The sequence below is a fragment of the Phacochoerus africanus genome, chromosome 12, assembly GCF_016906955.1.
Source record: "Phacochoerus africanus isolate WHEZ1 chromosome 12, ROS_Pafr_v1, whole genome shotgun sequence".
NCBI classification, from domain to species: Eukaryota; Metazoa; Chordata; class Mammalia; order Artiodactyla; family Suidae; genus Phacochoerus; species Phacochoerus africanus.
In genome coordinates, this window is record NC_062555.1 from 18,820,615 (window position 1) to 18,834,097 (window position 13,483).

The following is a 13,483-nucleotide window of genomic DNA, read 5'->3' on the forward strand; positions in this document are numbered from 1 at the left end:
CCATTCTTCAATGGTATGCTTGACTCTTTAGTCTTTTACACATAGCCCATTTTGGTATTCATTTTCTTGTCCCAGAAATAAATGATCATCTTTTTTTTTTTTTGTTCAGAATAACTGATCTATAGTAGGAATTAAAAAAAAATAGTTGCTGAATGATTTACATGTGACTAGAAATTTCAAATAGAATTATACACATGTAGGAGTTCCTGCTGTGGCTCAGCGAGTTAAGAATCCGACTAGTATCCATGAGGATGAGGGTTCTTTCCCTGGCCTCACTCAGTGGGTTAGGGATCTGGCGTTGCCACAAGCTGCCATACAGGTCGCAGATGTGACTGGGATCCGCTGTTGCCGTGGCTATAGCATAGGCTGGCAGCTGCAGCTTCAGTTAGACTCTTAGCCTGGGAACTTTCATATGCCATAGGTGCAGCCCTAAAACAAAAGGGACAAAAAATAATTATATACATGCATTACATATTAATAATTGCCTAAACAGAAATTGATAGAACATTGTAAATCAATACTAGTAGAAAAATTTAGATCTTAAAAAATATATTAGTAATTGCCAATAAAGTTCAGTTCAGTAATATATCTTTAGGGTTATCATAATTCACAAGTCATTTTATGATAACACTAAATCCTAACCTATGCAAAATGTCGTGAAATCAGCCCCATCACCATCAGCAACACTGTAGAGTTTCAGGGTCCCACAGACCAGGCTAACCTGGGTTGACCCAGACTGGAGAAGACTCTCCCCAGATTCACACTGCCTGGTTTTAGCCAGTATGAGCTGAGTCATCCTGTAGGACATGGCTGAGAGGAATATAGAGTGACTACTCACTGTGTCTTTCTACTTTAAATGGAGAATTCTCATATCCTATCCCAAAGACAGATAAACCCTTAATAATAAATTTACCTAAAATAAAAGCGAATCACATTTACTAAATAAATGAAATAAAGGTTGGCTAAAAATCTTTCACTCTATGGTACTTTAAAAATAAAAATAGTAGCAGTGTATAATTGGTATAACTTACCAAAGGAAAATTATATATTCTAAAATTTGTATGTCAACACTTAGCTATATCATGATTTTTAATAATGAATTTTCGATGTGATATTGACGTAAATCGCTGAACTGCTTCCTAAAAATTTTAATCTTCACTCTTTCACATCCATCCACCCTAGGGATGAAAATCCATGGCATCTGGAGAAAAATCCTCTTAAATTTAAAAAAATGATTCAAAAGCTTTATGTGTTTGCATTCACTTGGGCATTTGGAGGAGCTTTAAAACGTGAAGATGAACATGAAGATGACGTAGTATTGTGTTCATGTTCTGAACCTGATTCTCCTGCAAGAGTAACCTATGACTTTGACACCCTTGTTCATGAATTATTTGAAGGCAATTCGCAAATAGGTAAGTTCTAAAGGGGGAAAAAAAGTCATGCATACTTCAAAATATTGATTTGAAACTCTTATAATTGGCCTTATATCAATTGGGCTCATCTTTGAAAAATGTGAAGATTAAAGGTAAAAGAGCGTTAAATAAGTGTTTCCCCACCTTCACTCCAGTGGAAAGAAGCTGAAGAAAATTAGATTTTTCTATATAACCAGACGTGTATTATACATATCATTTTATGTAGAGCTCATTCTGTATTATACATATCATGATGTAAGAGGAACTTCTATAGAACAAAAATAATGTAGTTTTATGTTTCTTTTTTGAACAAATGATATTTTCTAAATTACTTTATAAAGCTTTAGATTTTATAATATTTGTGTTTTTAATTAGTTTTTTAATTGAAGTACAGTTGATTTACGATATTGTGTTGGTTTCAGGTGTACAGCATAGTGATTCAGTATTTTTGTAGATTATAATCCGTTATAGATTAATACAAGATAATGGATATTTTTCTCTGTGCTATACAGCATGTCCTTGTTGTTTATATATATATATATTTTTTTTTTTCCCCTTGTCTTTTTAGGGCCGCACTCACAGCATATGGAGGTTCCCAAGCTAGGGTTCAAATCGGAGCTGTAGCTGCCAGCCTACACCACAGCTACGGCCATGTGGGACCCGAGCCGTGTCTTCGACCTATACAGCAGCTCACAGCAATGCCAGGTCTTTGACACACTGAGCGAGGCCAGGGATTTAACCCATGTACTCATGGATACTAGTCGGGTTCGTTAACCACTGAGCCACAAAGGGAACTTCTATCTATTTTATATGTATAGTTTGTGTCTGTTAATTCCTAATTTGTCTCTTCCCCCTTTCCTCTCCTGTGTCGTAGCCATAAGTTTACTTTCTATAACTGTGACTCTGTTTCTATTTCTGTTTTGCATATACAGTCATTTGTATTATGTTTTAGGTTCAACATGTGAGTGATATCGTACAGTACTTGTCTTTCTGTGACTTATTAAGCATAATATTCTCTAGGTCCATCCATGTTGCTACAAATGGAAAATTTTCATTCTTTTTTGTGGCTAATTTCCATTGCATATGTATATTACAACTTCTTAAGTCAGTCATGTGTTGATGGGCACTTAGGTTACTCCCATATCTTGGCTATATTGTGCTGCCATGAACACTGGTGCATGTACCATTTTGAATTAGATTTTTCATTTTTTTTTCCAAACATGTACCCAGAACTGGAATTTCTGGAATCATATAGTATTTCTATTTTTAGGGGGTTTTTTTGGTTTGTTTTTTGTTTTTAGTGTTTCTTCATTTTTGTAAAGTAGACTTGATTTACACTGTCCTGCCAATTTTTGCTGTACAGCAAAGTGACCCAGTCATATATATATATATATATATATATATATATATATATATACATACACATTCTTTTTCTCAGATTATCTTCCATCATGTTCTATCCCAGGAGTCTGGGTATAGTTCTTATGCTGTACAGGAGGACTCATTGTTTATCCATTCTGAATATAATAGTTTGCATCTACTAATTCCAAACTCTTAGTCAATCCCTCTCCTTCCCCGCTTACCCTTGAAAACCACAAGTCTGTTCTCTATGTCTGTTGAGTCTGTTTCTGTTTTGTAAGTAGGTTCATTGGTGCTGCATTTTAGATTCCACATACAAGTGATATCATATGGTTTTTGTCTTTCTCTTTCTGACTTCACTTAGTATGAGTAAGTTAATTCCAAGTTGCTGAAAATGGCATTATTTCCTTCTTTAAGCCATTTTGAGTTTAGTTTTGTGCATGGTGTGAGGGTATGTTCCAGTTTTATTGATTTATATACAACTGACCAGTTTTCACAGTACCACTTGTTAAAGAGACTGTCTTTTTCCCATTTTATATTCCTGCCTCTTTTGTCAAAGATTAATTGACTATAGGTGTCTGAGTTTATTTCTGAATTCAGAGGTCAGTCTCTCAAGGCAAAGAACTAAAAGCAAAAATAAACAAACAGGACCCAGTCAAACTCATACGCATTTGCACAGCAATGGAATTACAAACAAATCAAAAAGACAACCTGTGGACTGGGGGAAAATATTTGCAAACAATGTGACTGACTTGGGTTTAATTTCCAAAATATACAGACACCTCATGCAACTCAATAACATAAATACAGTCCAATCAAAAAATGGGCAGAAGACCTAAATAGACATTTCTCCAAAGAGGACATACAGATGGCCAGTAGGCACATGAAGAGATGCTCAACATCACTAATTCTTAGAGAAATACCAATCAGAACTATAATGAGGTACAACCTTGCACCAGTCAAAATGGCTATCATTAAAAAGTCTGTAAAAACATGCTGGAGAAGGTGTGGAAAAAAGGGACGCCTCCTACACTGTTGGCGGGAATGTAAGCTGATACAGCCACTATGGAGAAGAGTATGAGGTTTCATAAAAAACTAAAAATAGAGTTGCCATATGGTCCTGCAGTTCCACTCCTGTGTGTGTGTGTATGTGTATTCATAGAAAATTATAATTTGAAAAGATATATGCACTCCAGTGTTCATAGCAATGCTATTTACAATAGCCATGACATGGGAACAACATAAATGTCCATCAACAGATGAATGAAGAAGATGTGGTATATGTATAGATACACAATGAAATACTACTCAACCATAAAAAAGAATGAAATAATGCCATTTGCAGAAACATGGATGGACCTCGAGACTATTACGGCAGAAAGAGAAAGACAGGTACCATATGATGACACTTATATGTAGAATCTAAAATATGACACAAGTGAATTTATCCATAAAACAGAAACATAGAGAACAAACTTATTGTTGCTAAGGGAGGGGAGGTGGGGGAGGAATGGATTGGGAGTTTGGGACTAGCAGATGCAAACTATTACATGTAGAATGGATGAACAACAAGGTTCTGTCACAGGGAACTATATTCGATATCCTGTGATAAACCACAATGGAAAAGAATATGGAAAGGGTATACACACACACACACAACTGAATTATTCTGCTGTAGAGCAGAAACTAACACAATGTTGTAAATCAACTCTACTTCAATTAAAACAAATAATAGAGGTATTTCATAATGTATGTGTATATCAAATCATGTTGTGCACCTTAAACTTAGACAATATTGTTTATCATTTATGTCTCAATAAAATTGTAAAACTATAAAATTTTAAATTAATACCAAGAGTTGGTGTGGATGTGTAGTAACAGGAACTTTTTTTGTGTGTGGCGGGGGGGGGGGGTCTTTCTAGGGCTGCACCTGTTGCATATGGAGATTCCCAGGCTAGGGGTCAAATCAGAGCTGCAGCTGCTGGCCTACACCGCAGTTCATGGCAATGCCAGATCCTTAGCCCACTGAGCAAGGCCAGGGATCAAACCTGTATCCTCATGGATGCTAGTCAGATTGATTTCCACTGAGCCACAACAGGAACTCCAGGAACTTTCATATATTGCTAACTGTAAGATAAAAGATACTCCTAAAAGTCATCAGCACAAGGAAAAAATATTTGTCCTTCTGTTTTGTATCTACATGAGATGATAGATGTTCACTGATTTATTGTAGTAATCATGTCATGATGTATTTGAGTCGAATCTTTATACTGTACACCCTAAACTCATACAATGCTGTATGTCAATTATGTCTCAATAAAATGAGAAGAAAAAAACATACAGCCATTCTGGAAAGCAGTATGACAGTTTTTAAATAGTTAAATATGCACTTAGCATATGACCCAGCAGTTCACCTCTAGATATTTATCCTAGGGCAAGGAAAACTTATATTTATACAAAACCTATACATAAATATTTGGGCAATGTTATTCATAACTGACAAAGTTGGGAACAGCTGAAATGGGAGAATGGATAAGTTAACTGCGATACATCCAAACAATAGAATACTGCTCAACAATAAAAACAAATGAACTATTGATGAACAATGTTGATAAATATTAAATGCATTATGCTAAGTGAATGAACTCTTTTTCCAAATTTTGCATACTTAATATGATTCCATTTATATGACATTCTGGGAAAATTAAAATATAAAAATAGAGAACAGATCAGTGTTTGCCAGGAGTTAGGACTGGTAGAAGAATCTGAATACGCAAGAGGCAGCACTAGGAAATTCTTTGGGGTTTTAGAATTGTTTTATATCCTATTATTATGGTTATTATAAGAATAATGCATGTGGCCAAAAAACCTTATAGAACTGTATACCCAAAAAAAGTGAATTTTACTGTATGCAAAAATTTTATGAATGATTCAAAGAAACATATCAAATATTAACACTTTTATATTTATAGGTTGAAACCATAGCTAAATTATTTTGCTTTTATTATTCTGTATATTCCAGAATCCATCCAAAAATTACTACTTTTATAAATGAAAAAGTGAATGTGATTTGCAAATAAGTATGATAATTTTCTAGTATATTGGTTTGATGACAGCCAGTATGATACTGCATTTAGTAACATACGACATGATAATAAGCAGAATTTCTCAATAAGATTTCAAAAGGATATCAGATCATGATTTGCTTTTCTTTCTGGATACTTAATAAAACAGAGTTAATAAAACTTTTCTTTTAGGCAGTTAAAGATTAGAAGGAAAGAAGATAGGGCTGTTTTATATTTTGGGGCATACCCTTGGGGAATAGTTATTATTTCTGATTCAACAATCATATCTTTCAGATAAAGATCCTATTCTTAGGGAAACATTCCACAAATGAACCTCTTTCTTACTTTGTCATTTTCAAATGTAGGCATCAGCCTCCCAACTGGTGAACATTCTATCTTTGGGTATTTTGTGGATATACAGCAATGTGAATTTATACCATGGACAGAATTACTTCCTAACATTCAGACACTAATTCAAAGAGGTAGGAATAATTTTGAGTCACGTTTTAACTTCTCTAAAATTCAGATTATGTTATATGTAAAAATGGTTATTTTTTTCAGTCCTCAGCATCTTTGAGGACTGCTGTGTTCTGTGTCTGCGCTGAAATCCATTTGGGCCTATGTTTACAAAACATGCCTTAAAAAAATGTGAATATTACTTTCTGAGAAAGTTTGAAGGTATTTATTTGATTGAGTCTGTTGCATATTTTAAAACTGTAGTTCACTGAAAGTCTTACTAATGGAAATATTTAGTATTTTATTTAACTGTGCTTATCGAAAGGAGAAAAGGGAAAGGCCCTCTTCTACAACAGGCAAAACATATATGTAAGAATGTGACTGTAAAGGAAACTGCTAATTAGAAATTAAAAATCGTGGTTTGGGAGTTCCCGTAGTGGCACAGTGGTTAACGAATCCGACTAGGAACCATGAGGTTGCGGGTTCGGTCCCTGCCCTTGCTCAGTGGGTTAACGATCCGGCGTTGCCGTGAGCTGTGGTGTAGGTTGCAGACACGGCTCGGATCCCGCGTTGCTGTGGCTCTGATTCGACCCCTAGCCTGGGAACCTCCATATGCCACGGGAGCGGCCCAAAGAAATAGCAAAAAGCCAAAAAAAAAAAAAATCATGGTTTGACAAATATCCATATATGCTAAATGATTTTTATTCTTAATCTTCTGCTTATACATATAGAAAAAAAGACATAGAAAATTGTTGTACTTTGAGAGCTTGGTTGAAACTTGAGAAAGAAATGTTCTTTTTTGTCAGCACCAGAGGCAGGTGGCAGTTCCCAGGCTAGGGATGGAACCCAAGCCACAGCAGTGACAACTCTAGATCCTTAACCCCTTGCCCACCAGTGAACTCCATTGAGTCAGGAACTTAATATAGATTTGTGTACTTCATGTAGATTTCTGGCAAATATATAAAAATCAATGAATGCAAATTGAATTGAACTGTTTTGAAATGAGATTTCTCTTATCAAGGGGTTTCAAAATTTGGTTATAAGAGTTTTTGACAAAAGATAACTGGAAACATTAGCAATGTGAAGCATCCAAGAAATTCTAGCTCAATTAATTTCAGTTGGAAATAACAAGGTTCCATTGTATATTATCTGTCACAGTATTATGTTTATTTGAAACCTTTGAATTGTGTATCATATGGTAATGCTAATATTGGTCACTCTTATCCTTAGCTTTTAGCACTGTTTGGGAAAAAATGGTAACTGAATATCAATGCACATAAATCAATATCTCAGTTACCGCTGCAAAGGAGGTATTTCTCCAAATCTAAGATATTACTTCCTCTGGCCTCAACTTACCCTAATTGTAGGCAAGGGTTAGGAGAAACTAAAACCCTTCCAAGCTTTCAAATTATTGGGATAATCTAAATATCCCAGTATCATTTTTGATTCACTGCTATGCAATATAAATCAAACGTCCTGGTGCCAGACCGCGCTCAGAAACATGAGAAAAAGAAACAATAGCAGAACCCCACATTTCATTCCTGTAAGAACCTGCGAAGATTCTCAGTTAATACCTTGGGGTGGATGAGCCACGCTGGAGTGAAAGCAGTCTCCCTTTAGGAAGCAAGGGTGTAGAGAAACAAGCAGTACCAGCCACAAAGTGCAGGCTTGTCCCTGACAGCTGGGGGCATCAGTGGGATCAGCTGGGTTCATGCTTCAGTTCCTGGGAACAGCCCCTCAGGCCCCCAAAAGTTCTTCTGCCCACTGAGCCAAGTGGCTTGTGAATATACAGCACCAGGCCATTTCTTAACAGTGTGGCTGCCTTTGCACTGAGCAAAGGCTCCCCTTGGCTAGAACTGTTGTGTGAGGCATGAATAATGACGTTATGCCTGATTCTCAGGAAGATAGGCAGCAGGTTCAAGGGCCACCCATACCCAGTTAGATGACATCTATTGAAATGAAAACTTAAACTTGTGGATGAACAGGTTGATTTGGTTCTTTGAAAGGTCATTGCTGATGTCAGTGGCGAGAAGCACACCTTAAATACACATAGACCATGAACACAGGTTCTGAGGCTTTGCTCTTCAGAGTGACTCTGCAACTCCCTTTCTAAACTTCTGATTTTGCTCAGTGTGAACCTGATGTGCAGGGAAGTTCTCCCGGAGGGCCTCACTCATGTCCTCCTTGAGGTCGGGGGCTTCAGGTACTCTATCTCCATGGCCGTGGACAGCACGAAGATGAGGACCTGCTTGTGCTTGCTGACTGCAGGGCCACTGGCCTTACTCAGTGAGTCATCCAGGAGATGGGGCTGTCTTCCAAAGCATCCCCAGTGTCACTCCCTACAAGCAGAGGGCAGCCCTAGTCCCATGCCAGCTGGCATAGTCTTGGTAGGGGCAGCTCTGTATCTTTGCCCAGTAGAGCAAAGTATACATGTATTGAATGTTATATATGCATGTACATTATATATATGATATTATATGTACAATTATGTCTTAAAATACAATATCAGTTCAATTAATGATACATAAATTGTTTTGTCATGTAGAATATAAAATAAAAATTAAACATTACACATCATAAATTTATAACATTGGGGTAACCTACAATATGATAGTTTAAGCATCATGCTTCAAAAATATCCTTTTATGCTTTAGTTTGTTTCTCCAAAACATTGTTTTTAAAAGAGTACTCCTTTTGGGAGTTCCCTTCGTGGCTCAGTAGAAAACGAACCCAACTAGGATCCATGAGGATACAGGTTTGATCCCTGGCCTTACTCAGTGGGTTAAGGATCTGGCATTGCTGTGAGCTGTGGTGTAGGTCACAGACATGGCTGGGATCCCATGTTGCTGGGGCTGTGGCGTAGGCCAGCAGCTGCAGATCTGGTCCAAGCCCTAGCCTGGGAATTTCCATGTGCCGTAGGTACGGCCCTAAAAAAGCAAAAAAAAAAAAAAAAAAGGAGTATTCCTTTTCTCTACATCCTCTCTATCATTTATTGTTTCTAGACTTTTTGATGATGGCCATTCTGAGTGATGTGAGGTGATACCTCATTGAAGTTTTGATTTTCATTTCTCTAATAATTAGTGATGTTGAGCATCTTTTCCTGTGCTTTCTGGACATCTGTATCTCTTCTATGGAAAAATGTCTACTTAGATCTTCTGCCAATTTTTTGATTGGTTTTTTTTTTTTTTTGATAATGCGCTGCATGAGGTGTTCATATATTTTGGAGATTAATCCTTTGTCGATCACTTTGTTTGCAAATATTTTCTCCCATTCTGTAAGGTGTTTTCTTGTTTTGTTTCATTTTTTAAGGTTTCCTTTACTGTGCAAAAGCTTTTAAGTATGTCCCATTTGTTTATTTTTGTTTTTATTTTTTGTTACTCCAGGAGGTGGATCTGAGAAGATACTGTTGCGATTAATGTCAAAGAGTGTTCTGCTTGTTTCCCTCTCAGAGTATTAGAGTATTCAGCCTTATGTTTAGGTCTTTAATCCATTTTGAGTTTATTTTTGCATATGGTGTTATAGAATGTTCTAATTTCATTCTTTTACATGTAGCTGTCCTGTTTTCCCAGCACCACTTATTGAGGTGGTTGTCTTTTCTCCATTAGATATTCTTGCCTTCTTTGTCATAGATTAGTTGACCATAGGCGCTTGGGTTCATTTCTGGGCTTTCTGTGCTGCTCCATTGATCTGTTTTCTTGATTTTTGTACCAATACCATACTGTTTTAGTGACTGTAGCTGTGTAGTTTAGTCTTAAGTCAGTGAGCCTGATTCCTCCATCTCCATTTTTCTTTTTCAAGGTAACTTTGGCTCTTTTGGGTCTTTTGTATTTCTTACACTGTTGGTGGGAAATGTAAATTGGTACAACTACTGTGGAGGACAGTATGAAGTTTCCTTAAAAAAACTAAAAATAGAGTTACCATATGATTCAGCAACCCTGATCCACGTATATATCCATAGAAAACCTTAATTTAAAAAGAAACATACAGCTCAGTGTTCACTACAACACTCTTTACAATAGCCATGACATGCAAGCAACCTAAATGTCTATTGACAGAGGAATGGATAAAGATATGGTACATATGTCTAATGGAATATTACTCAGCCATAAAATAGAATGAAATAATGCCATTTGCAGCAACATGGATAGACCTAGAGATTATCAAACAAGGTTAAGTTAAGCGGAGAAAGACAAATATTATATGGTATCACCTATATGTGGAAATCTAAAAAAATGATACAAATGAACTTATCTACAAAACAGAAACAGACTCGCAGACATAGAAAAAAAATTTGTGGTTATGAAAGGGAAAAGGTGGGAGAGAAGGAAAATTAGGAGTTTGAGATTAACATATACACACTACTATAGATAACCAACAAGGACCTACTATATAGCACAGTGAACTCTAGTCAATATTCTATAATAACCTATATGGGAAAAGAATCTGAAAAAGAATAGATATATGTATGTATATAAATGAATCACTTTGCTGTACCCTTGAAACTACTACAACACTGTAAATCAACTATAAGCTGATATAAAATAAAAATTAATAGAATAAAAAAGATTACACCTAATCTATTGTCATTGAGGGATATATTCTGAAGCTCACTCAGCATTCGTTAATATTCCATAAATATGTGCAAAATGACACAAATGTATTACATAAACTCAGGTTTATTTGTAGTAGCAAAAGATTGGAAATACCATGAATATCCATCATTGGCACATTGGTGAAAATTTTATAATATATATTCATTACATGAAAAAATATTAACCAGAAAAAAGTCTTTGCTATTACAGAAGGATCTCTAAAATGAACCAAATTTTAAAAAATTGCACAACAGTATATACGTATACAGTGTGGGAATTAGGTAATTAGGATATAGGTATGAAAAAGAGATTGTTTATTGCCTACCTTTATGTGCTTTTGAATTGTGTACCATGTGAATTATCAGCTGTTTGGTTTTTAATTTAAAAAGGAGTAAAATGAAAGATGAGGAAGTGAGGCTATGTTACATTTTAACTCTTTTGAGAGTTTTGGCTGTGTAATAGGAAGCTGTGGGATCAAGAGAGATTTGGTTTAGCTTTAGTGTGTGTGTATGCGTGTATTGTATGTAGTTCATATAAAATTGCTCATGTTCAACTGGTTTTTACTAACAAAAATGTCAATTTCATATGATTCAATCAGTAAAAAGATGGGTGATCCTAGCACATATCTGTTTGTACAATGGAAAAATTCCAATAGAAAGGAAGAGACATAACAGTGAGGGAGAAGCATCATCAAAGTAATTGTTCTTAGAAAAGGGATTGCAGGATGCTTTGGCAGCTTTTACTGGAGGGAACGTGGAGAAGCTGCTTACACTGCATATGAGGCCAGATGCGTAGGTTTGGTGGAAGAAAAATCAGAAGTGCATATCGTGGACTGAAAAATGCGTGAGATGAGTTCCCTGGCTGAGGCCCCCAGGCACTTGCAACAATTTTGGCTTGTATGTATATATTTACATTGGTTTATAATGCACAGACTTTTCCAGAAAGTATTTAGTACCTAAAAGATGAGATGGACATTTACTTACAGGTCATTTGAAACTTTTTAAAAAATTTTAACAGGAACTTCAATACTACCTGATCCTCCAGGCTCCAGTGCACACCTCCTGAAGATAACAGAATGTGGAGAGAACATTAATTACATCGCTACTAGAGATACAACGTGCCTTTCTTTTCTCATAAGCCTTCTTTTAAAGAATTCCTGCCCTGTACTTCTCACAGGTATTAAAAATATTTAAGGAATGAGGATTTCAGAGTTAGGAAGAGCCCTAGTAATTATTTAGTCCAATCATTTTATTTTATAAGTGGGAAAAAAAGATGACCTGACTCTTTCAATATATATATTCTTACTAACAGTATCTGAATGCCTATTTCCCCACGTTTGCCAACACAGGACATTATAAATCTTTTTTCTTTGCCTTCAAGACAAATTCCAAAAGTAGAACTCCTGGATTAATATCTGTATGACCTCCATAGCCTCTGGGCTAAGGTCCTTAGCAGGCCACTGATGCCATATTGATTGATTCACTTCCATTTACACACAGAGCTGCATGCAGAAAAAAATAAGAAGAAATTGCCCGATTTGACAAGTAATTTACAGACACAATTCTCAACCCAATGTTAAAATATTTCAGTCCTTTCCCATTATCAAGGGGGTAATTCAAAACAGCTCCTACCTTCACTTAACATTTATTTCAACCCATTAAGTTATCTTTTCTGATTCTCTCAGTTGGGTTGCCTTTCACCAGAGATAACTGTGTCCCTTTCCCAGTTCTGTACTCAAAGTATTCAAGCAAAATGAAGTTGGAACTCTCAGCTAACCCATCCCTTGCCTCCAATTTGGTCTAAGGAAATTCTTAGTTTTACTTAATGTTTGGTGAATTATAAAGTTGTGCCTCCCTGTTCTGCTGCCATCAAGAGTGAACATTAACTAAAGAGTGTGTTGGCAAAAATTTTCAGGGGAAATTAATTTCATGTAGTAGTTCTGTTGTTTGCAAAAAGGTTTGTGATAGACTTAAAAGAACACTAGGTTAAAATAGTGGCTAAATCCTAATCTATTATTTTTTAAGAGGTGTAAATAATTCAAAGGATTTTGAGAAGTTTTCATTTTAACTTCCTTGTTTTACCCATTCTTAACCATTAAGAATGTTTACCCATTCTTAACCCATTTTTAAAGAGAGGGAATAGCACAAATACACTTTTTGAATGACATAAAATGTTATAGTTTCATTTTTAATATGTTAGCATCTATTCATTTTCTTGCATATAAGTCTAACCTTATGTTTTTTCCCCCCTTAGGAGACTTTGCTGTTGGGAAAACCACTGCCATTAATCAAATGCTTGAAAAGTTAGAGAGCTCAGGAGCATTTGATGTGAAATATGGGTCAATTTTAGGAGAAGTCCTGTTATATAACGAAATTAAAAAATCAAGGTTGTATATATTAAACTCTAAATTTGATTTGCCTGGTAAAAACAAAGTTTGCCTTAATATATATAAATATACCTTATTTTAAAAAGCAACCCTGTTATATGAAAATGCAGAATTAGAAGTTCCTGTGGTGGCACGGCAGTAACAAACCCAACGAGTATCCAATAGGATGCAGGTTCGATCCCTGGCCTTGCTCAGTCAGGGGCTTAAGGATCC

General features: G+C 35.9%; 1 protein-coding gene across 1 annotated transcript in view; it reads left to right on the forward strand.

Annotated features, from left to right (window-relative positions):
* DNAH14 (dynein axonemal heavy chain 14) overlaps nucleotides 1-13,483 on the forward strand; it is a 319,091-nt gene that overhangs the window by 190,627 nt on the left and 114,981 nt on the right. The window contains 4 exon segments of the mRNA XM_047754627.1: nucleotides 1,183-1,412; nucleotides 6,202-6,318; nucleotides 11,902-12,060; nucleotides 13,138-13,273. Of these exon segments, the coding sequence (XP_047610583.1) occupies nucleotides 1,183-1,412; nucleotides 6,202-6,318; nucleotides 11,902-12,060; nucleotides 13,138-13,273 (642 nt within the window).